At 42.1% G+C, this 24,367-nt stretch overlaps 1 protein-coding gene across 20 annotated transcripts in view; it reads left to right on the forward strand.

Moving 5' to 3' along the window:
• The window catches only part of UNC80 (unc-80 homolog, NALCN channel complex subunit), a 137,807-nt gene that overhangs the window by 88,768 nt on the left and 24,672 nt on the right, over positions 1 to 24,367 (forward strand). For all 20 annotated transcript variants that reach the window (XM_065068973.1, XM_065068979.1, XM_065068974.1 and 17 more), the window contains 17 exons: positions 659 to 759; positions 2,144 to 2,230; positions 2,977 to 3,160; positions 3,834 to 3,928; positions 4,801 to 4,890; positions 5,295 to 5,396; positions 7,738 to 7,918; positions 8,830 to 9,098; positions 10,073 to 10,207; positions 10,923 to 11,061; positions 12,719 to 12,815; positions 13,490 to 13,660; positions 13,876 to 13,968; positions 16,302 to 16,337; positions 16,713 to 16,931; positions 20,901 to 21,101; positions 23,429 to 23,552. In XM_065068973.1, the coding sequence (XP_064925045.1) occupies positions 659 to 759; positions 2,144 to 2,230; positions 2,977 to 3,160; positions 3,834 to 3,928; positions 4,801 to 4,890; positions 5,295 to 5,396; positions 7,738 to 7,918; positions 8,830 to 9,098; positions 10,073 to 10,207; positions 10,923 to 11,061; positions 12,719 to 12,815; positions 13,490 to 13,660; positions 13,876 to 13,968; positions 16,302 to 16,337; positions 16,713 to 16,931; positions 20,901 to 21,101; positions 23,429 to 23,552 (2,324 nt within the window). The remainder of the gene's footprint in view (positions 1 to 658; positions 760 to 2,143; positions 2,231 to 2,976; positions 3,161 to 3,833; positions 3,929 to 4,800; positions 4,891 to 5,294; positions 5,397 to 7,737; positions 7,919 to 8,829; positions 9,099 to 10,072; positions 10,208 to 10,922; positions 11,062 to 12,718; positions 12,816 to 13,489; positions 13,661 to 13,875; positions 13,969 to 16,301; positions 16,338 to 16,712; positions 16,932 to 20,900; positions 21,102 to 23,428; positions 23,553 to 24,367) is intronic.

Raw genomic sequence — 24,367 nt, forward strand, 5'->3', positions numbered from 1 at the left:
CTAAAATGTTCATAGATGGTGGACTGTTGCACTTCCTTTCTCATCATTCATCATGTCAGCTGATTGCATGTTGAACTTTCCGTTGCATTTTGTATTCAGTTTTGGGTGGATGTAGCCAGCCACCTAAATAATGTATGTATCATTTTGTGATCAGGAACTGAGTACTGAAAAAATATAATGAATATTTCTCTTTTGTTGTTAATCTTCACAGGATTGCAATTAATTACACTTTGAGGAGATGATTGTCAACACAGTTCCCTGCTGACTATCTAATACAGTTCACTAATACCAGATAAAATCACTCAATGAATCACCATAAAATTGAACTTCTATGCATGGACAAAAGAGTACATTAATTTATGGTTTTTAATTGCTGGATTTGTCCATCTGGATTTGTGAATCCAAGTAGCTATTTCTTTATTATTCCTCTGACTACAGTGGTGAAGTGCTTCCTGCCATATCACCAGTAGCTAGAGAATTATTGCTAAAGATGACCATGCTGGTGACCAGAAATCCTAGTGCCTCACAGAGGCTCCTGTGTGTTTCAGTACAAAAATGACGATTGTGGCAGAAGGTTAGGTACCTCTGTGTCTAAGTGCACCAGTTCAAGGCTTTTCCAAGGAGACAGTTTTGACTTTGTTTTCTTTCTCTTTTACAGTAAGCGCTGTTGCTCAGCAAGTCCTGTGGAACTGCTTAATTGAAGACCCCTCTACAGTTCTGCGCCATTTCCTAGAGAAGCTCACAATCAGCAACCGACAGGTAAACTCAGCCTCTCCCCAGTCCGTATCTGTGTTACCTAGAGCAGAGGAACACAGCTGCAAGCAGAATTGCTTTGTGGGCTTCACTGGAGAAGAACATTTGCAATTATAACATAGCTCAAAGTCTTTAGGCCATATCGTCAGTTGGCTTAAATCTCTGCCCACTAATGTAAGTGGGACATAGCTGATTTGCCACCACTAAGGATCTGACTTGCTCTAAGCCAAGCTTTGAACAGCTACCTAGTGAAGCAGAACCCTTTCTATCTAACACAGGCAGTATTGCCTCACCCGTGCCACTGTTCAGCTTTCTCTGAAAGATAGGGGTGGCCTTGTCTCTTATTGCCTTATTACATCTCTGTCTAGTGCCATGGCTAAGCTTTATGGAAGAACGGCATATGAGTTCTGACTAAATAAAAGTCAGTACAATACCAATAATATCACTGTCCTTATCTTTCAAGCCCCTGCCTAAGAACTGACTACAAAATGAATATTAAACCTCAAGAAAGGCCAGAGGAGGCTGCTTTCCAGGTCCTTGAGTGACCAGGTCTCAGTAGCCTCACTATTCCAGAGACTTCTCAACCATAGTCCCCAAAACTTCCATTTAAGTTCAGAGAGTCACTTCTGTTTGTATGAGAAGGAAGCCATATGCTGTCTGCCCTCAGAGACCTCTGAGCTATCATAGCCTGCTGTTTTACCATCTCTTCATAGGCCTAATACAACTGTGAGTACAGAAGACAGAGAAGAAGTGGAAGCTTTCAGCAGATGCATCATTGGCATGGCAATATCCTATGCATATTCATGACCATAACACTCACTCAAATCTGCTGTGGGTTGAAAGGATGAGGGCCATAGAAGGAATTTAGATGCAGTCTGTCTGTCCTTAGCTGACACTGAGATTCCTTCCCCTCTGCACCTCCTTCCCACTGTAAGAAGTGTATTTGTCTACATTTAAAGCAGGCACCCTCTAAAGGAAGAAAAGTTAGATTCTGTCTGTGCTTCCTACCCAGCAGCCACAGCTGTTGAGTTAAGCTGAACTAGATTTCACAGATCATCTGAACAGTCATTAGTTGTGATAAACAGCACAGGGATTATCACAGGGAGAAGAGTGCAGAATCAGGATGCTACAATTACTACAAATTGCAATAGGAAGTATTGGCCTCTCTGAAATAAAAAAGACAGACAGTGACCCTGGGTGCTGTGCCCTAAGCCTTGTTTTGGGAAATGTGGGAGCAGACACAGGCACGTAGTTCTACTTCATACACCAAGAGACAGAGTTGAACAAGGGACTATGGAAAAATAGCAAGAAATAAAACCAGAGAAAACAAAAGGGAGAAATCCATTCTACATTTTGTGATGGAAAGAAAAAATGTTTACTCTTCTTCCAGGATGAGCTGATGTACATGTTAAGGAAGCTTTTGTTGAACATTGGAGACTTCCCTGCCCAAACATCTCATATCCTTTTTAACTATTTGGTGAGTAGCTTGTGGATTCACTACACAGCACAGGATCTCATCTCTGCCTGCATTTGTCCTAAAATGTCACAATCTGCAAGGAAATAAGTGTTCTTAACTTTTCCTGTATAGGTCGTATCTGGTTCTGGCTGTGGGTGCAAGTTACCCCTTCTAGGCAGAGGCAAAGGAACATTTACCTTTTTATTAAGCCTGTAAGCAACCTGTCATGGATTTCTGAACTGAACCACAATGAGTTGTAGACCAATAGAAGAATCCCAGTGCCAGAAACTTTAATTATTTTACTTCATTTTGATTCAGGAAGTGCTTTGCTCTTAGACAGTCTATCTGGCAGCTTATTTTAAGATTGTGGAAAATGCATTTGCTGCAGTTAGGAGATGAAATGGACAAGATGTATACTGCTCCAGGAGCCCTCTGTGTTTGCGAGTTGTCTGTGTGGCAGCACACCAGAGCAGAAGGCACAGCAAGTTTCTAACTGCAGAGGTTCTCCCTTTTCCTCGTCTACAATGGATTTTAAGGCTGGGCTGCAACAGTAATTTTTGCTCCCAACCCTCATCCTCTCTAGAAAAAGGAAGAATAGTACAGGTAGATTGTTCTGTATTATGTATAAACTTTCAGGATGTAAGTTTAATGAGTTTATTTCCTCTGAGTGAAGAAAGGTTGAAGAACAATATTCTTGTTCTATGTCTATACAATTCTCTGCACAAGGGTGTGTATAACCTGATATTCCTCTTACTTATTACCTGCAGGTAGGACTGATAATGTATTTTGTACGCACTCCATGTGAGTGGGGCATGGATGCCATTTCTGCCACGCTTACCTTCCTTTGGGAAGTGGTGGGTTATGTAGAAGGACTCTTCTTCAAGGATCTCAAACAGACTATGAAGAAGGAACAGTGTGAAGTGAAGCTGCTGGTGACTGCCTCAATGCCAGGTATAAGAAATGAGTCTTTAATCTTCATTTTCAAGTTCATGACCCCTACCAAAAAGGAAATCTGTCAAAACTGGATATGAAAAGAAATGCTACAAGTGGTTGTACATTCTAAGTCAGTTTTCCTTGAGTTGAGGATTCAGTCAGTAAATTCCACCTCTGTTTCCCTGTGTCTCACAAAGCCACTTTAAGAGCTCTAAGAGAAGTAAACAGAAAGTGAATTAGAACAGTCTTTTTCATCCAGAGCTTTGTGCCAGTTGGGCTGTGAAAGTTTGTCAGCATGATAATTGTAAGATTGTAGCATTCAGACTGAATTTGATTTGATGCAACCTCTCATTTAAGTCTAGAGAGAGCCCAAGAAGAACATACTATGAGCCTAGGACATTGTGAGTCAAGCAAGAGATATCTTGCTGAAAAACAGATTTGACCTTTTATGTTTGTTCCTTCCTCAGGGTGACAGTTGCTGCTAAAGCCATCTCATCATTTAGGAATAGATCAATTTCTCATTAACCGTGGAAGTGTGAGACTATGCTAACACTACATAATGGATTCCAGACAGGACTGGCATTGTCTGCCTGTCCAGGAATGCATTTTAACTATCACTTTTCCTCCACGTGCAGTCTTTTGAAATTGAGTTTAAAAGGCCAGGGAGAATGCAACTTATTTTCTTCCTTAGGCACAAAAACCCTTGTCGTGCATGGACAGAATGAATGTGACATCCCAACTCAGTTACCAGTCCATGAGGACACACAGTTTGAGGCTCTTCTGAAGGTAGGAGTGGGTTTTTGAAGCAGACAAAATGCTCCATAGTACAAGTACCTGCCATACCTGTATGACAGCAATACATTTGGCCTGATCATCTGTTCCAGTGTTGGGAAGCTTTGCTGACAGGTATTTCTGTGCCCCTGTGAGGACAGCTTGGTTGCAATAAACAGGATCCCATATTAAAGGATAGCAGCAAAACCCTGACCTCACAGACAGCCAAAACCCCACAAATGCAACTACATTTGAAAACATGGCAGTTTGTTGGGTATTTGCCATATACTGTTCTTTGGATAAATACATAAATCATTTAAATATTTGGTTTTATCAACACTAAAGACTAAATAGAATGATCAAGATCAGAGTGAAACTGATGGTTCAGTAGCCATGGTTACATCTTGAAATCTAGGAGATGTGAAGTCCATTTCCCTTAGGAAATGGGTTTGCAAAAGCCTTCAGTTTGTCCAACTATGTTAAATTTTAATGGGCATCACACATCTCTCTGCTTTGAAAGATTGGAACTTTGTCTCTGTATATCACTTATCACCAATGCTTGATGAACACATAGGGTGGAAATGGAAATGGCAATACCCATGAGGCTTATATAGCCAGACAAATATGTGGGATATGAAGACATTGAAATAAATAACAGTCTTCAGGATTGTGATATCAGCATGCCTTGATTATCACAAACATATTCATGTAGTTTATGTATAAAAAGAGAAATTAAGAATTAGTGCTAGAACAGTGTAAGAGCCTGACTGAGGCATACAGGCTTGTGCCTTTATATGTTATTAGCTGGATATTTTTATTTTGGATGTTGTGGTCTTTGTACAAGACAGCTAATAAGTAACAGGGTGTTTTTCTTTCTTCCTTTTCAGGAGTGCTTGGAGTTTTTTAACATACCCGAAACGCAGTCTTCTCATTACTTTTTAATGGATAAGCGATGGAATCTTATTCATTACAACAAGGTAAGGCAAAGGTCAGGTGTCCAGATAGCTTTGTTCTTTCCGTCTTATCCCATTTTAAATATCAAGGTTATTTAAAGGAGAACAAGCAGCCCATAAATAGAAATAATTCTATCCTGTGGGCACCACATCTTGGGTGTTTATTTTTGTGTGGTGAAAGACTGTATTTTGACAGAAGAGGGAAGAGGCAGAAGTGGAAGACCCTTGCTCTTAAGTCATTAATGTCTAGGTTTCCTACAAAAGATCAAATTTCTCTTCTGTTTATGCTCTTCCATGATGTCTGACACTATCTGAAAGCCCCTGCCCAAAAGCTTCAGAAAGAGCTAGGGGGCCTTTTATTCAGTTCTGTTGAATGATGCTGTTACAATTACATTTGTTTAAAATACACTTGTTTCCTTTCCTGGCAGACCTACGTCCGTGACATTTATCCTTTCCGGAGGTCAGTTTCTCCTCAGCTCAACCTGGTGCAGATGCATCCAGAAAAGGGTCAAGAGCTCATTCAGAAGCAGGTATCTTACTGTCACCGAACACCTCTGCCCAGAAACAAACGTTTGTGTTTTTTTTTTTTTTCCCTTCAAAGGCCTTCGCTCATGCTGCATACAGATAGAGATCTTTGCTGCAGAAATAGCGCTTGGCATGAAATCTGCCCTGGTGCCATTGGGCAGGTGTGTAGTGTTTCAAGAAGAGTCAAAGAATGCAATGTGAATTCCCTCCTGCTCTCTCCGGCCAGCTTCTTATAGGTGGATCATTTTGCATTTTCCTATATTTGCCAAGAAGAGCTTCCATTGCCTCAGCTTTGAAAGTTGCTGATTCCTTTCTTTAACATGACCTCTGGCTGTGGAGCAGGAATTATCTGTTCTGCCTTCCTTTCTCTCCTCTTACTGTAGACAATATTACCTGCCTCTCTTCCTTGTCCTGCTCTCAGATGCTTGTCTGTTACCACAGCAACTCCCAGAGGCACAGCAGTAGCAATTGTTTCATCAAGGGAATATCTGCCCTCAGAACAGCACTGTCCTCTCCATCTTCCAGCCTGATAACCTGTCCAATCCTGCTAATGTTGTGCAGCTCCCAGGAACTCTCCCTTAGGAACTAAACCCTAACTGAACTGGCAGTGCCTTTAATGTGCTGCAAACCCCTACAAGTATCATTTATTTAGACATTAGGACTATGGTATTGAACTCACTCTACCTGTAGAAGCTGCACACTTTGTTTTCCACAAAAGCAAAGTTGTCTCAGTTGCACAGAGTTGAGTGTTTAGTGAAAAGTTTTTCTAGCTATGTCTGCAAAGGAGGATAATACGCGGGAAATGAAAAGGGGACAGAGGGAATGTGGTTAAACAGCATGAGTTGGGTAATAACAGTTGCATTATTCTAGCCAAAAAATAACTACTGTAGTTGTGTCCCTAGCAATGTGAGTGCAGGGGCAGGAAAATATCAGGACAGGTTATAAGAACCAGCTATAAAGCTGCTTAAGAGGTACTAGCAGCTAAAATAATGGAAACTATAGTTAATGCTGTCTCATATGCGTATGGTACTGCATAGGGAAATGTTCCATGTGCTGCATCTGTCGGTAGGAAGTCTCTAAAAATCTGGAATTATTTGTGATCATTTTGGTTGCTTCTCTGACAGAAATTATTCTCACTCTTGTTCTAGGAGTTGTGTCCCACATCCTAAATAAATGAGTTGGATATGCCCTACTTGACCCAAAAAGATTTAAATGGCCTGTCCAGTTTTTTCAGAGCATTATTTTGCATTCCACATTTTTCTATTTAGAGTACACAGAGACCAAAATATTTCTAAGGTAACACTTAAATCAAGCATCTACCAGCCTCTCTGTAGCCATGCAAGGAGTTGCTGGACAGAATCCAGCTTCAGCAAACGAAATGGCACTGTAGAGCCTACCCACAGAGCAGCAATCCATGGATTTACTTCCATGGCTTTACTGTTGATTGATGGAGCACTCAATTCTAGGCTGAGTGCACTTCAGAGCAAGGTCATAGCAACTGCGGGACATGGGAAGCTGAGCTTGGTCACATGTTAAGCCACATGCTTCAAGTTTTGGCTTCATCCCAGTAGCTAAGAGCTGTCTTGAATCTGCTTCCAAGGACAGTTGCTTCTGCTACTGGGCATCACTCTGCCTTATGGTTCCTTTTGGCATCAAAATAAAATAGCTAGCCTGACTAGTCTCACCAGTCAGAAACTCAAAGGAGGCTGGTAGAATGGAACTCTGTTTCCCAGTTGGTGTAAACCAGAGGTGTTAATCTGAAGTCAGCCGGACTTTGCTCATTTGCAGCAACTCAGAATCTGGTCTTTGTTTTATTGACTGCTTTTCTTTTGCAACTACATATACATTTTCTATGGCTAGACATGAGCCAACCTCAACCCAGAAGATAAACAACAATTCCAGCCTCATGTTGACTATAGCCTAAGATCTTGCAGAGAGCAACTGCAACTCTGAGGCTTTCAGATTGGAGTTGTTTTGCCTCTGCCCACCGTGGGGCTCACACTGGCAAAGCTTACATTAATCTACAAAATACCACATGGCACAGTTGCAAAGTGTTTGACGACCACTCGGGGTCCTCCACAAGACTGAAAAAGAAAGTGTTGTTAAAAGCCCTTTTACAAACATGATCCATTTTTGTGGAGCTGGGCTGAAGAGCAGTGGTCACACAAATTCTATCAAAGGAGTGCAGCACTAGCCCTGTGAATGTCAACAGGATCTTCTGGGCCATGAGTGCAGCATCCCTCCCATCAGAGAAAGACCTGGAAGCTAACCTAGCAAAGTTCATATACGTTATAAAGAACTTTTTTATCAGATTGATTCTGATCCTCGTCTCTATTTCTCTCTCAGGTGTTCACCCGCAAGCTGGAAGAAGTGGGCCGGGTATTGTTCCTCATATCACTGACACAGAAAATCCCTACTGCCCACAAGCAGTCTCATGTATCTATGCTCCAGGAGGACCTCCTCCGCTTGCCTTCATTTCCCCGAAGTGCCATTGATGCTGAGTTCTCACTCTTCAGTGATCCCAAAGGTATGGCCTTTGGATGGCTTTCTCTTGTGGTTGTACAGGGCCCAGACTGTTTTTATCAGGCACTTCATTTGCCTTAAACATCCGGGCTTGCAGCATTACTGAAAGGTGATAAATCTCTTCCTAAGGAAAACTATACATATCTGCTGGTTTGTAAGCACAACAGCAGAAAGGGCTTTGCTGTTAGTGGCCTCCAGACAAAGCTACTTTATTTGGATCCAAATGGGAATAAGTTATAACTATGTATTAAAATTAAGAATGAGACTACAGCTGAAATAATGTGTCCAGTAGCATAACTGAACCTAAAAAGGGTTCCTCAGGGTCCTTTGCCATCCGTTTTGAAGAAGTAATGGGCTCCAAATGAAGACTGGGCAAATTCTGCAGCAGGAATATAGAAACAACACACTTTTAAAAATCTTTGCTCTGAAAGTCAAGTAGGGTTTCCAGCCTGACTTGGGGATTAAACAGGACACTGTTGCAGGATGGTAAGCACTTACTTTCAGAAGCATTATTGCAACTCTGCATCAATGTCCCATAATGTGTGGACCGCCTGAAGGATATAAATTCAGCATAAATCCACACAGCTGTTCAGGCTGTGTGTGGCAGATGATGCACATACAAGCTCAGATCTGCTTTCACTTTTTAAGAGGAAAATTTCCAGCTAGTGGGGAGCAGATTTAATGAGCTGTGTGATATTCACCATTCTTGGTATTAATGTGTTTTGCTTTCAGTCAAGGTTTGCTCAAGCCCTGGAGGCACTTCCAGAAGTACAGGATGGGTGAAATAATTTTATAAAGGCAGAACAATGGTCAGTGTTGTGGGATGGTTCTTTAGAAAGGCCTTTATCCTCTGGGAACGTTGTGTGGCTGGATGTGGTGGACAGAGCTGATTGCTCTTGCCTCTTTTCCCCTCAGCTGGGAAAGAGCTCTTTGGTCTGGACACTCTTCAGAAAAGCTTGTGGATTAAGCTGCTGGAGGAGATGTTCCTCGGTATGCCCAGCGAGTTCCCCTGGGGGGATGAGATCATGCTGTTCCTGAATGTCTTCAATGGTGCCCTGATCCTGCACCCCGAGGACAGTGCCTTGTTGAGGCAGTACGCTGCCACGGTCATCAACACAGCCGTGCACTTTAACCACCTCTTCTCCCTCAGCGGGTACCAGTGGGTCCTCCCCAGCATGTTACAGGTGAGCCATTTCCATGAACAATAGGAGGGAAGAGTTTCTAGCAAGCACTTTGTTAGAGATCTGGCTGTTAATGGAGGAACTTTAAACTGCTGAGTCCTGGTGAGATCACAGATTTTGGGGGCCCCAGGAAGACAACAGATGAGGGTGGGACGGCCCAAATCAGCATTTCCGAGACTATATTCCCTTTTCTTCTTGAGTAATGACTACATTTTCTTTTTTTCTTTCCATTAAGTAGAAGAATGTCTACTTTCCTTACTATGTACTTCCACACAGAACAGTGAAATTTTTGGAAAATTTTTGGACCTTGAGTCTCTCTCAGTGATTTTTCTTCAAGGGATGTCTGAAATTTGGGGAATAGATAAAATATCTGGATTTGCTACTTGCTGATTGAAACTGAATGATATTCACTTCATACAATAATTGTATTATCTACAATTTAAATAGCAACAGAAAATAACACAAAATGTTTATGATAAACTGTATGTTGTCTTCTTACGTGAGTGATGACAAATATTGGAAATGTTAAAGGTAGAGTTTCTCTTTGAAATGTGTAAGTATGCCCTTTATCCTGTTGATATTTGAGATACTGAAATTAAAAAAAAAAAAACCCAAAACACCCAACACAAATACAGAAAAGAAAAAAAAAAAAAAGTTTATGTAAAGTAGTTCGTCCTAAAATGCATTACCAGAGAGGGTAGTCAGATTTCCATCTTTAAAAACACGGTAGGCAAACGTATCAGGAATGACAAGGCTGAAGCTGATTCAATCTGGGGTCAGGAGATGAACAGCCCTTGCAATGGAATTGTACTTCCATGTCCTTTTAGTCTCCCACTCTGGAGACATTCAAGACCTGCCTGGATGCCTTCCTGTGTAACCTCATCTGGGTGTTCCTGCTCCGGCAGGGGGATTGGACTGGGTGATCTTTTGAGGTCCCTTCCAATCCCTAACATTCTGTGATTCTGTGATTTGCTCAGGTATACGCTGACTATGAAAGCAATCCACAGCTACGCCAAGCGATTGAGTTTGCGTGCTGCCAGTTCTACATTCTGCATCGCAAGCCCTTTATCCTGCAGCTGTTTGCGAGTGTGGCCCCTCTTCTGGAGTTCCCTGTGAGTAACAGCCTTTCCCTGGTCTCAGCCTGGGGAAGCCCGTGTTTGCAGCCAGCCCTCACCAGACATCACCAAGAGAAATCAGCTGAAGCAGCAGCAACACAGCTCTTACTGAACACATGCCTGCTGCACTTGGTGCTGCGCAGAAACATTTCTTGAACTCCTTTTCTGCATGCTTCTGTTCATCAGTTGATTGAGCAGGATGCTGAGATAACGGGCCGCTGGTACCCAGGGTAGTAAATGCGGTCTCACTTTAAATTTCTGTGTATAATGCAAATCCTTTCTTAGAATCCAGCAGTAGGAACTAAAAGCTTAATGCCAAGTTTTACTACATGTGAACTATAAGACTGGATTAGCCATGTTTTGAAAAAAATCACTAATTTTTAACATTTTATTGAGTTGAAACAAGTTAATGGAATTTTAAGTTAAAGTGGGACTGCCAAGTCTAACTGCACACACACTGTAAGCACACACATCTTTCTCCTTCACAGGACAGCAAATATCTGCTCTTTCTGTGTGTAGTTTTCAGATCAAGCTTCCACTGTAGCATTAATCCGTTGAGTCAGGGAGGGCTTATTGTTTGATAGCAGTGAGTTCGTGAACTACATGTGGTCCCTTTGTTAAAAAACAAGGTTGCCCACACCTCTAGATAAAGATTCCTGGGATGCACACAGGCCCTCAGAAAATCAACCACAAATGTCTGTTGTTGAAACAGGATGCTACAAACAATGGAACCAGCAAAGGTGTGTCAGCTCAGTGCCTGTTTGACCTGTTGCAGTCTTTAGAAGGAGACACTCCAGATATTTTGGACATCTTGGAGCTGGTGAAAGCAGAAAAGCCTCTCAAGTCATTAGGTAAAAGCAAAGCAACCTTTATTCAATAATTCTAGTTTGTTGTTTGTTGATTCAACATGCATTTGATGCAGCACAATTTGTTCAGGGCCCTTTTCTTCTCCCAGAATGCAGTCGTATCTGTTTCTTATGCCTCATGAAGCTTTTAAAGTTGGCTTTATCACCGCCATTTATTTTATTCCAAAGCTAGTTTCCTGCATTGAGCCTGCTAGTCTGAGACTAGCCCCTGGCATTTTGAATTTTATCATGTGTGGGTGAAGAATAAAGATGCCTAATAAACTGTGTTGTGCTGATAACATCAGTGTCTCCTCTGCTCCACGTGGGCAGGAAACAAAAGCATCCGCTCCCATGGGCAGACTATGACTCGTAAATTATGGATGCCATTCAGATATTCAACAGTGCTGAGTTCGGGGGGGGGGGGGGGCGGGGGGAGTGTTGATTTATCGCAAAGCAGAATATATACAGCTGTGTGATGCATCCAGGACAGTATGTCTCTTGATAGTTATCCATGAAGTGCAGCATTTAAGAATTTGGCTGCTTTGTGATTTGCAGGGGAAGTAGTTTTTGTTGATTTTCATATGGATCTTCAACTTATTTTACAAACTTGTGCTTCCATTAAATAATACTGATTTTGATGAACTATGAATCCTGTCCAGCTTGTCCTGACTTCAAGCTTTGTTGCATACTGGGATTTTATAATGCTGCACAATTATATCACAAGTTATAATATAAAATGGTACAGAAACTGAAGATACTTCTTCCTCTCTGTGGATTGTAGTAAACATTTCTATAAAATCTTTGAGTTTTCTGTGGACGATTATTCAAAGGCCTCTCTGAAAATTTCCAAGTGTCTGTTGATGATGCAACTGTAGATTAGTATGTTTTGTGCCTGGTGTTTTCCATATGGAGATCAGAATTATCTACAACATCTGACTTTCAAATTCTATTGTTCGAAGTGATTTACATGCTTTGGGACCTTAACTTTAACATAGGCTTCTGTATAAAAAAGTCACTTCTGAAAATGGGACTATAGTTGTATTACAAATATTATTCTTTGGATACTTCAGTTTCCTGGTGCCTGACACTAATTATCCCCAAAGTAATATTTGTAGTATGAGACTTAAATGTTTTTGAAAACTTTTTCTCAAATCACTAGCAAAACAGACTCACTTTTGTGCTGGCACCCATGTGTCTACCAGTACAGAAGTGGCTTGATATTTTAGAAGTAAAACTATCTTCTGCCATCAGTGGTGTATCAGCATAATTTTTAGTGAGGTGGAAACATCTAGGGAAAAGTGAAGCGAGCATAAAAATTGTCATTAAGTTGACATACGTCCTTGTTGTGTATGAGATTAAGATTTTGCTAGTGACGGGTGATGTTTGAAATGGGATTCCAGTAGCAGCTGTAGACCTTACAGCAGTGATTCGACCTACTGAGAACTGTTCCTCACCTATTGAGTTCTTGGACGACAGGATGCAGGTGGGAGTGCAGCATATGTTTCCTTTATATAAACATATTTTTGTCAAATATCAAGGGCCTATTGGGGATTATTAACATTAGAAGCAAGCAACTGAAGAGGTGGAAGGGAAGACTGTGCTAGCTCCATTCATATTCAGTATGTTTGTGTGACAGTCTTCTCATATTGCTTTACTCCCTCAGACTTCTGCTATGGGAATGAAGACTTGACCTTTTCGATCAGTGAAGCCATCAAGCTGTGTGTGACAGTGGTGGCCTATGCTCCTGAATCATTCAGAAGGTGCTAATCTGTTTTCTTGCTTCGCGCAGACTCAGAAAAGGCACAAAAGCTGCATATGGCTAGGAAAAGCAAGGCTGGCAAATGGAGGCAGAGAATACAGAAATGCATCGCAAGCATGGGGCTTCTCTATGAGGCCAAGCCTCTGCCTCTTGATACCATTCCTGGGGCACCAGCTCCAAATCCTGCCGGCTGCAGCACTAAGCTGGATGGCAGCCTGAGCAGCAGAACATGAGCTGTATTTCCAAGTGGGGATCACCCTGTGTCCTGCAGGTTTCTGTTGGCAGAGGGAACTGGAGGGGGAGAAACAGGCAGCTGGAAAGAACAGGAAGATACAGAGGGAGGAGAGTAAACTGCTAAAGCAAAAAGGTTAGTTTCCAAGAGGGAACCATGGAAGAAAGAAGCCTTTGGAAAGGAAAATGAATGTCTGCAAATGGATGATACCCAGAATTCTGGGTTGTTTTTATTATAATTGTTTCATGTACCAGCTAATTTTCTTTCTGATGTCCCTGATCCAAGAGTTTCTTCGTCCCAGGACTGCTTATCTAGTGAGAAGCAATAAAATCATAAGCCTAGTGAGAGATCTAGGGGTCTTCAGATAGAAACTTAAGCCTGCATCTGACGTGAGTTTCAGGACTGACAAAATAAAACAGACCCAATATTGGTTATTTTTCCAGCCTCCAGATGCTGATGGTCCTGGAAGCACTGGTTCCCTGTTACTTGCAGAAACTGAAACGACAAACCTCTCAAGCGGAGACTGCGACAGCAGCTCGTGAGGAGATCGCTGCTATGGCTGCTCTTGCCACCTCTTTGCAGGCCCTCTTGTACAGTGTGGAAGTTCTCACCAGGTAATTGCATGGCTCAAAGGTCTGAGCCTGTGTTTGGTTATCAGTGTGAGGAGGGGGAATGCACAGAAGGTCATCACGATATGCAGCAAAGCTTGAATAATGGTTGAGTTCTAGACATGGTAAAATTAGTGCCAAATCTCACCAGATTACAAGCAGAATTTCAGTGCATTTGTTAGATTTAGTCTTTAGTGTGCTATTTACCTTTCCTTTGCCAGGCCTATGACAGCCCCACAGATGAGTCGATGTGACCAAGGCCATAAAGGGACCACAGCAGCAAACCACACCATGTCAGCAGGCGTTAACACCAGGTAAGTCACTGGTGGGCTTTTCTTTCTTTCTTATTTTTCTGAAGAGTTATTGTTTTGGTTTTTTTTTAAATTTTCGAGTAAGGTAACATCTCATTGCTCAGGGTGCTTAGAGAGCTGAGGAAGTGCTCTGAGTTCTGTGAATGAAAATAGTCAGATAAAAAGAGCACATAGCCCAGGGCTGCATTTCTGACAATAACCAAAATCCCCAAGACTAGAATTTCTCGCCGTCCCTAGAGGTTTTTAAACTGAGATTGGACATGGCACTTAGTGCCATGATCTAGTAAACGGACTAGAGTTGGACCAAGGGTTGGACTCGATGATCTCTGAGGTCTTTTCCAACCCAGTCGATTCTGTGATTCTGTGATTCTAGTCTTATGAAATCATGCGACTAAAAATAGAAGACCAAGAATATCAAAATGGAAGATACCCATCCTAAATGTCTTTTTTCTCTGTTTTTCTTTTCACACTCTAGCAGTATACTGACAAAGTAGCTATGTCCATCAGTCCTCTGCTTTGTTTCCTTCTGAGTCCACTGTCAAAGTGACCACTGGGCAGAGCACACCTGGACAGCAGAACGGTCAGATGCTTCTGGCCTTGTTCTGAGTGACTGAACAACAGTATGAGCTCCAACTGCATGTCAGTTGAGACTTGCAGAAACTAGCATCTCCTCTAGTTTTCTTCCCTTTCCAGTTTCCTTTAACTTTTCCTACAGTCTATGACCTTTACATCCACATTGGTCTGGAGGGTTTTTTTGATATTTTTTCAGTTATAGATAGCAAAGGAGTGCATGGCAGAGAATTTGAAAGTGAAGAATGGCTGGGAATATTTTTGTCCTTCTTAAAACAAAACAAAACAAACCCCACAAACAAAAACACACCAAAAAAAACCCTTCACAAAGAAGAGGGAAATAAGGAAGGAAATGGCACCAGTAGATGGTAATACTGCACCTTGGCCATATTGACCATACCAGTTACGTTGCTGCAAATTAGACAAGGCCACTGGACGATTTAGTCAGTCATAGAGCAAACACTTAAGAAATCTCGTTACAAAATCCACCCACAAGCATTTGGGATTAAGAAGGTTTTCTTCGCAATACTGGTTACTCTTCTGGGCAGCCCTGCCTTCTCCCAGCCAGCTTATGCCTTACTGTGCTTAAAATCTGAATGTTTGTGCTGACCTGGAAAGGGAATTCTCCCCTAGCACAAGCTGGAGTAGCTGCTCTCCCAGAGCAGAGTGTTTCCTCTGGATTTCTCTTTTGTCTGTAACACCCGATAGCAAGTCTGTGCACAGCCAATGGTCTTGTACAATACTGTGTAGGGCTGTAAAGCACCAACACCCTTCTGGCAAGACATGCTTTCCAAGTTATTCCCTGTTTTCTTTTGTACTGAAGGGAGATAGAAATCACTCTCTGCATGGATCATCAAAGGGCTATTATGCCTATTTATAGATGCACATTGTACACATCTTGGTTGGAAACTCCTGCATCAGTCTGTTATTCTTTAAGATCGATTCAGGCATGGATGAAGCACAGCTTTGACTTTCCATCCCTTCATGCTCAAGTCTGAAGTGTATTTATGCCATTTACTTCCATTGCAAGATTGCCCAGTGTAAGGAAAATAAGGTGTAATGGAAAGAAGTGCTTTATTATTTGTCTGCTGATTTTGGAGAGCAGTTAATACGCATCTGCTGACAGGCAATGCAGAGACTCCTGATGCTGTGTGACTCAGACAGCTTGGTTTACATTTCCAGATCTTTCTGATTATCAAACATTCAGTCTCCAATCCAAAATATTTTTGCACTGCTCCAGGTTTCCTGCCTTTATTTCTTCTGTTGTGTTATCATTGCAACAGACATCTGCTAGCAACAGCAGGAGTCTCATGATGGTAGAATGCTCACTGTTCCAGCCTTGGACATGTTGGCCAAGCAGTGCAGGGTTTGTTAATGCTTTGTCAATGAGAAGTGGCAAGAAAAAAGTACAATAAAGCAAAAAACCACACAGAGGTGAGCTCTGGCTTCATGAAACAGACCAAGCACTGGGGTGAAAATCAGCTAGAGAAATTGCTTGGAAAAGGGCTGTGGTTCTTAAGCTTGAATTTTTCCTTTCATAACAAGGGCAATAGCTATAGGAACCTGTTGTTTGCTGCCAGTTGGCAGGTAAAAGCTATTCAATGTGATCACTAATGATGTGTAGCCATTTTTCCAGTGACACAAGATACCATCCTGCCCATGGTGAGTATACCTCTGGGCTGCAGCAGTTTCACGTTCTTTCAGAAAGGCACAGTTTAGGCACTACGAAGTTGCTGTTTACAACTGCGTTGTTTCTGTTTTTCCAGGTACCCAGAACAGGGAGCCAAACTGCACTTTATCAGGTATGGTAAAATATTCACCCAGTCTTCCCTGACATGTGATGAACTGTTCCCCAGCAGTTTCCATGTACACTGAGTCCCACCCACTGTTGCAATGAAAAAAGAAAGCAGCCTTTCTTCAGGGGAGGGTCATGAAGGATGGTTCATGTAGAAATTATTTACATTTTTAACAAGACTTTGCAGATCATAATTTCCTTTTTATTTTTTACTTGCAGATGAAACTATCTATCTTTTCAATTGCATCAGAAAGCATCTGTTGAAACAAATAAAATAAAATAAAAAAATAATAATAATAATAATAAAGAGGTGGCTGTAATCCATCCTTGCTGTTCCACTGCATATAACATTTCCCGCTTTTACTCATTTCACATTCTCCAGGGAGAACCTTCACTTACTAGAGGAGGGCCAGGGTCTTCCCCGAGAGGAGCTGGATGAACGAATTGCCAGAGAGGAGTTCAGGAGACCACGGGAGTCATTGCTGAATATCTGCACAGAGTTTTACAAGCACTGTGGTCCAAGGCTGAAGATTCTGCAGAATCTGGCTGGTGAGCCCCGAGTGACTTCTCTGGAGCTGCTGGATGTGAAGTCCCACATGAGGTATTCCACAGGCATTTTTCACTTGTCATTTCAGGGGGATTCCTTTCTTTTAGCTCTTGATTTTTCAGAAGGGCAGACAGAATCACTTTTTGGTAGTGTAGTAGCATGTTGCTGTCTGAAACATGCAGAGCTTGTTTCGGATGTTCCTCAGATTGTACCCGATGTTGCTTGCGTATAAGGAAGGTTTCATATGCTCTCCTCCAGTCTCATTCAGACCCCCATCTCTAGGGGATAAAATACCTCTGTGGAAGCCCATCTGATACATCAGAATAATTTGCCATAAGGAGCAGAGCCTCTGCAAGGCAAGGGGTGAGGAAGCTGCCTAGCTGTCTGAATATGAACTTTATCCTCTCCTGTGACACTGTGTGTCAGAACCAGCTGCTAACAAGCAAGACAGGCAGAGCAACCACTGCACTGTATTGCAGAAATGCCTGAGATTTGGGGGAGGATGGGGCAGAAGGCATTTACAGGACCACCACCTTGGAGTGTGATCCAGCAGGTGCACAAATCTTTTGTTAAGGTGCAGCACTGAGTTCAGCTTGCTGGTTGGGTGTTCACTGCAAACCTTTTAATGCTGTGCTGAGCTAGAAGAAGTTGAGGGTAGGGATTTCTAAGCACTTTACATCTGATTCCCTCCTCTGTGTTTGCTGTTCGCAGTAAACACAAAGGAGCCTTACTGGGAAGTTTGTCTTGATAACAAAAACTGGGACAAGAGGGAATGGACCTGATCTGTTGTCAGTTTTTCATTCATTTTCAGGGGAAACCCCTTTCTCACATGGTATTCCCTCAGGAAAAATGAACTCATTAGAATTGTTTCATGGTAAGATGTGTCTCAATTAAAACAACATGGATACTCTCTGAATGAGCCAGTTAGCACTGTTCTGACTGGCACTTGTCAGAAGGAAAATTTGGTTTAATATGAGGTGGTCCTAGTGTATCCCTTGCCAGGGTGTCACAGCAAGACAGCCATCTGAATTCTTTTATGAGACAGAGAAGTACTTATTTCATTCCATTCATTCATGTAAAAAAAAAAAAGATCGTTCTTTCAATACAGAATAGCTAAATACCAAGCCGCATTTTTTATGACCTAAGACAAATAGTGCTCAGTAGGGTATTAAATAGGAAATACAGCAAAGACATCTTAAGGTGTTTGGGACTGGCCTCAAAAGTGGATCAGAACACCTTAACAGTGATTTACATTGCTCCCTGAACCCCAAGAGGCCATTCTGACTGTGAATTATTCCTCTCTTTGAGTGCTATACTTTTTTCTCAGAAATACCCTGTAAAGGAAGATGAAGGGTGACAGATCCCAGCATTGCACCGAACCAGCTCTACTGCTGTGCCTGGACTAAGGAAAACCCTCTAAAAGCTCTTTTACCTTTTACGTGCATACTCTGAAAAAAATGGCGAAGCCCCTTACCTGGCAGATTCTGTCACAAGTAGAAATCTTTGGATTCAGTCTCTCCCTATAGGACACAAAATTGTGTTTGACATTAATTTAGGTCTTGTTTAACAAATCACCTGAATTCCTTTGGGAGTTGGGAGGTGTTTTTTGTTTGGGTTTTGTGTTTGCATATGAATGCACTGTTGCTGTTCCCCCCTCTAGCAAATGTTTAATAATTTAGAGGGTAATTTTAAACAAGAGATGTCATTCTTATGTTTGCTTGGCTGCAAATTGAAAACCTGATGGCCGTGGCTGCTTTTACAGTGCCACCTATACATTTTTTGCAAGGGACACAAGCCTCAGGAATCAGTACATCTCTTCAGCTGCGTTACAAACTTTGTGACTTTTAGCAATAGAAGCCTGAGATAAGAACTTTAATCTTATGTTAGAAACAAAGGTGAGATTCTCAGGACAGATTATGTCCTTGGTTAGACATGTTGGGGTTTTTTAATGAATCCAATGGGAGTGAGGAACATGTGTCTCCTGAATGAACTTTATTTAGTGCTGTAAAGTAAGGTGCTTGCTTCTTTTTACTATCCCAGTCTTAGATTTGCATGTAACACAAGGATGCTCTAGTTTACTACCTAGAAGTATTTGCAGTTTAACAGTAGTGTGGGAACTTAATTTTTATACATTTTTATATTCCAGAATAGATGATTTTAATTGTTCTTAAACTATTTTATAACGTATCACTCTCTCAAAGTACAAGTTTGACAAACTTACAGAAGGTGTCAGTGGTATATTTTCAGCAAAGATACTTTACTGTGAGAAGATTTATGTGAAATAGAGTGCCAGTACACAGTAGTAACTGGCATATGCTGCACTTTTTTAAAGAAATAATGTCTTCCATGGTCAAAGATTACAGCAGTAAAACTAAGGGACTGATCTGCAGAAGATAATGAATTGTGCTCTGATTCTCTTACGTCTCCTGGACGGTGCTAGAAATAACTGCTTTATTGGGGTTGGAACCTGAATTGCTTTATCACAGTTAGCCCTGAATAAAAGTGAACATCATCTTGATTCTTACATCAATTCATTTCATGAGTATCAGTGAAATGACTGACAGGATTTAACCGCTGTAGGAAAAAAAACTTAGTTCTAAGTAGAGAGCAGATTTAACAGAACGTGATGTGACAGCTGTGGTCTAGAGAGGCTGACAGATGCCATTTCAGAGACTTCAGAAAACAAGATAATATGCTGGTTGCTTCAGACAGGATTCATCTCACCCAATTCTAGCCATTTAAAAGTTAAATGTTTAGTCTGCAAAGTTATAAAGATCTTTTCGGACCCAATGAAAAAGGAGAGGCACATCCAATGAGCTGTTTATCCCAGTATTTCAGGAAGATAAGAATTTCCCTGGTTGCTTATTTCTGCATGAACGGAGCTGAAAGATTAATTGAGGTTGACATCTCAAGTTGGATGAGATGGATCTCACACTTCATAATGCATAAGAAGGTTTTCATATACCATTATGTGCCACTGATACTGTATTGCAAGAAAGAAGCATAATTGTATGATAATTTAAATTTCAGAGTGTTTAAGAAAACAGAAAGGTAGTAGAACAAAGTAGTGGTAGAAAGTAATAATGAAGAAATACTGGATAAAGAAACACTTTTATAGCACTTTTGGTTAATCTGAGGAACTTAGCCCTTGATATTGCTAAGTAGATTTTAAAGATAATAGAAATATATTCCATTAGCTGAAGGCGTTTCAGAAGCCCCCACAATATGAATAGGATTGTACTGTAATCGTCCCCTACAAAGTCTATTGATGTTTCAGGAAGTACACAGATTTCTGTCCCTTTTATTAGGAGACATAGCTTTATTACTTGTCTTTGTCTAACACAAGTATTCAAGTATTTCAGTAGGGCATTGTCAAACTGCAAATGTAAGTTAAATGTTGCCATGGTATTTCACAGTCAATACAGAAAATGCCACTGGCGAGGCCATATGGGAGGGTTAGAAGAAGCAGCAGCAACCCAATCTGTAGAAGTGTTGTGAGAAACAAATCAAAGCTGCAAGGAGTAATCATCCAAAGCACATGTTGTGTAAACCTGCAGGATGGCACATTATTTTTTAAATTTAGCACCTGAAAATTGCACAGTGAGACCTCTTAAAGTGATGACACTGAAAAACAAGCACAAAACCAAACCAAATAACTCACTGGTTGACATACAGGGGATGTCAGGCCTGTTTGCAATGTTGTCATCTTAGTAACAGCTTGGGTACTTTGTTTTTAGCTACACAAACTGTGATTCTTCATGTTCCTTTGGTGCATTTTATATCAATGTAAAAATATTCTTAAGATCATTCACATGTACACAAATATAGACAGTGATTCCAGCAAAATAATTTTAACAAACCAGGAACTGTAGTATCGGGTCTAAGAGTTTAAATACCAGCACATTTGACTTTTGCATCTTTATCTTTTTACTAGGCTACTGAATATTTATCTGTTAATTCATTGGCATGTGTGGAGAATTGCAAGTTGCATTTGATTTTCCTCCTAACAAACCCTGGTTTTAGATTGGCAGAAATCGCACATTCCCTGCTGAAACTGGCACCTTATGACACGCAGACGATGGAAAGCCGAGGTCTCCGGCGCTACATCATGGAGATGCTGCCCATCACTGACTGGACAGCTGAGGCGGTGAGACCTGCCCTTATCCTCATCTTAAAGAGACTGGACCGTATGTTCAATAAAATTCACAAGATGCCTACTTTGAGGTGAGCAGGTATAATGGAACCACTCTGGGGTCCGTTTCTGATGTTTCGAGCCTTGAAGTGTGGGTATGTCATCTAATTAAAACTGTCATGTTGATGTGAACCTTTACGACATATGAGAAAATGAACAGATGTTTTTTTATTTCAGTAAGTGTGCGTTTATGTTGACATATTTGTTGTGTCTTTTGGTAGCAAAAGAAGAAATGCATAGTTATTAAGAACTACAGAGACAACCTCCAGAAATCACATTTTTCTTTCTCCAAAACAAGTCTTCAGATTTGTACTACCTCACTACTCTCTTTATTTATTGAAGTTGTGAGGCGAGGAGATTAATTTTATTTTTTAACAGAAAGTTAAGCTGTAGCAAGCGTATTTCTAGCATGCCTTCTCAGGAAAACACCGTCATGTTCTCTGTGAAGTTAAAAATAGTTTGGAGCTATGCAGCAGCTTCTGAATGCTCCTTAGTAAAGGGAACAGAATTGCATCAATTAAGTCTAGTCAGTGGCTAGTGAAAGCCTGGTGCATCACATAGTATCATTGTGGTACAGGCTTTGGCAACTTCAAGAAATATTCAATATGAAGCGTTCCTGCCTCAGAGGCAGTGATAGAAATCCAGTCTGGATAGTACAAACTCTCAGCCCTGTGGATTGTCCAGTGATTTAAGTAAAAAGGGTCATGGGTGTCAGTCACTGTCATGGGCATATGTCCTCGACTGCTGGGGCCACTCACTTGGTTGGCAGTTTCAGCTGAGAAGCCAAATTATGTTAGAGAACATCAAAACTTAGGACACAGACACAAAGCTTTAGGTCCCAATGGGAGCTGTATGTACCCAACTAAGATGGAGCAAGTAACAGGGAGGTGATCTCTTCTTTCTGGCATCACTGTCTGTCACTTTCCTTTGGCTAACAATTTGCTTTAAGAAACTCCTACCCGTGTAGGGAATTTAGAGGCAGAAATTTTGTGCTTCTCCTTCCTGCTGGTTTGATTCTTTGCCATGTCTTGCCTGCTTCTCGCTTATTCTTTCTTTTCTTGCTCATAATTTCTTCTGCCTCAAAGGCAGCTTAGGGGTCTTCCTGTTCCTGAAGATCTTTCCTGTTTGTGTAAGCTGAATGAATGCTCCTAAGTAAAAATTCTCTTCATATTCCCTCTGTCTGTGCCTGTACTTAAGCTTGGCTGAAATTGCTCTTCCGTACACAAAGGGACAGAGACAGCAAAGCCACTGGACCAAATACAGCAAGTATATTAAAGTGTCACTTGGCCAAGAAATTTCTTAGAGATGGGGCTGGATGCCAGACCCCAGGGGCCATCCAGTGGGGTACTCACATCAGAATCTTATATGCTGCCTCCTGTGGGCACCCCACTCCAAACCCACTGTCTGATGGGAGTAGTATATGTGGGAACAGTGGATGCTGAAAGATTAAATGTATGTTGGTCTGTAGAAGAACTTACATAGTGAACACTTGATTCCCCAGTAGGGGAGCTTGATTAGGATATTGTTTAGTCTTGAGCTAACAAGTTATGCAAGCCTTGCCTTTCTGTTCCCATAAGCCAGATGTTGATTCAAGAACTATAGTTACTCCAAAGAGTCAGGCCCTGAGATGAAGGGTGTGAAGCATTTTGATGTTACCTGTGCTGTGTCTGCTTATGATTAGGAAGAACTCCACTCAGCATCTGTCACAAGCCCTAAAAGCTGCTTTGCAGAAAAAAAGCAAAGTGTCAGGGAAGAAAGGATCCTGGAATGAAGGACTTTGGCGCTGGTAAAGAATGAATCAGCCCTCCTGCACAGGATGGGGAAGGTAAAGGTTGCACTGCTGGGCCAGTTTACATTTAGGACAGGCTGTGTTGAGGACTCACACTGGCAGAGCAGACTGGGCTGCACAGTGCCTTATGGAGGGCACTCACAGCTGGTGGGTTTGCTCCTTTCAGCGAGCACATCCACCGGAGATGTAGGGGTGGCTCTCAGCTGGCAGCACGGCACAGCAGACCTTTCCCCACACAGGCAGACCCGAGACAGTGGTCTGCTGGCTCCCTTTCATCCACTGGCAGCTGGAGGATGTGTCAGGGTGCAGAGCACAGCTCATCCGCCGTTACTGTTGTCAGGGAGTTTGTGTCACTGGAGCAGACCCCTCCGCTACGTTTCTCATCTCTCTCAAATGCCCGGTGTGCTCTGTGGCTCTGTGCTTTTCCTGAGCTGCGCACTTTGTGCTCATCTTGGACGTCGTCGCTGTCTGAACTGTTTCCTCTGTGGGCGTCAGTGTGTGTCGGTCGCCGTGTTTGCGAGGCGGGGGGCAGGCGGCCGGCGGCTAACGGCACCTACTGTTGTATTGCAGGCGCCAGGTTGAGTGGGAGCCTGCCAGCAATTTGATTGAAGGGGTTTGTTTGACACTTCAGAGGCAGCCAATCATATCCTTCCTGCCTCACCTTAGGTCTCTGATCAATGTCTGTGTCAATCTGGTGAGTAGCCCAGCGGCAATCCCGTGAACCTTTGCTAAATCTCCCCCTCCTGTTGACTTCTCTGGACAGAAGATGACAGTCCATTCCTATTTCCATCATTATGCTTGTCCCCCTTACTCCTGGCAAGGGGACTTTGCAAATGACACTAGAGACAGCAAGGTTCATTTTTGAAGTGGTGCATGGGGAGATGCTGTGGCCGGTAGCGGTGGTCAAGTGATTTATTTCCGTTGCTTCCCACGCACCACTTTGAAGATCTGCCTTCGCCAGATTGAGCTGAGAGTTGAGGGCTGCAAGTTGGAGAGTGGGGTGGTGGAGACTGCACACACCTGGGAGAGACAGGGAGAGGGTGGCACTGGGGATACCTACCGTCTCCAGTGGGGAGGGACCCTGATGGCTCTGTCAGAGGCCACCAGGTGTTGGCTAGTTAGAAGCGTTTACATGGGTGGATTCACCCCACTGTTTGCAATGTCCCTGGCTTGATCTAGTAAAGGTTTGCACTGTACAATGTTCAAATCCCACTCTTAGTAGGATTTATGCTCCTAAGTGTGTTACAACAGAGAGGTGATGCTGATGGAGCCTGTCTGGTCATTCAGTGATTGTAGTGTTTCTGCAGCTATTATACTGGCGGCAAACCCTCAATTTGGTATCAGTGTAACTCCAGCCATTTGGACAAAAATGCATGCTTACATTCCGTGTGGGAAAAATACAAATAAAGAGGGAAAGGCTGCACTAGCATTTTTATTGTTATTGGGGTTTATAACATTGTCTCCTTAGAACGTGAATGTTGTAACTTTTTCCAGCAGTTACAAAAAAAC

Source organism: Columba livia, chromosome 7 (genome assembly GCF_036013475.1).
Source record: "Columba livia isolate bColLiv1 breed racing homer chromosome 7, bColLiv1.pat.W.v2, whole genome shotgun sequence".
Classification (NCBI taxonomy): Eukaryota; Metazoa; Chordata; class Aves; order Columbiformes; family Columbidae; genus Columba; species Columba livia.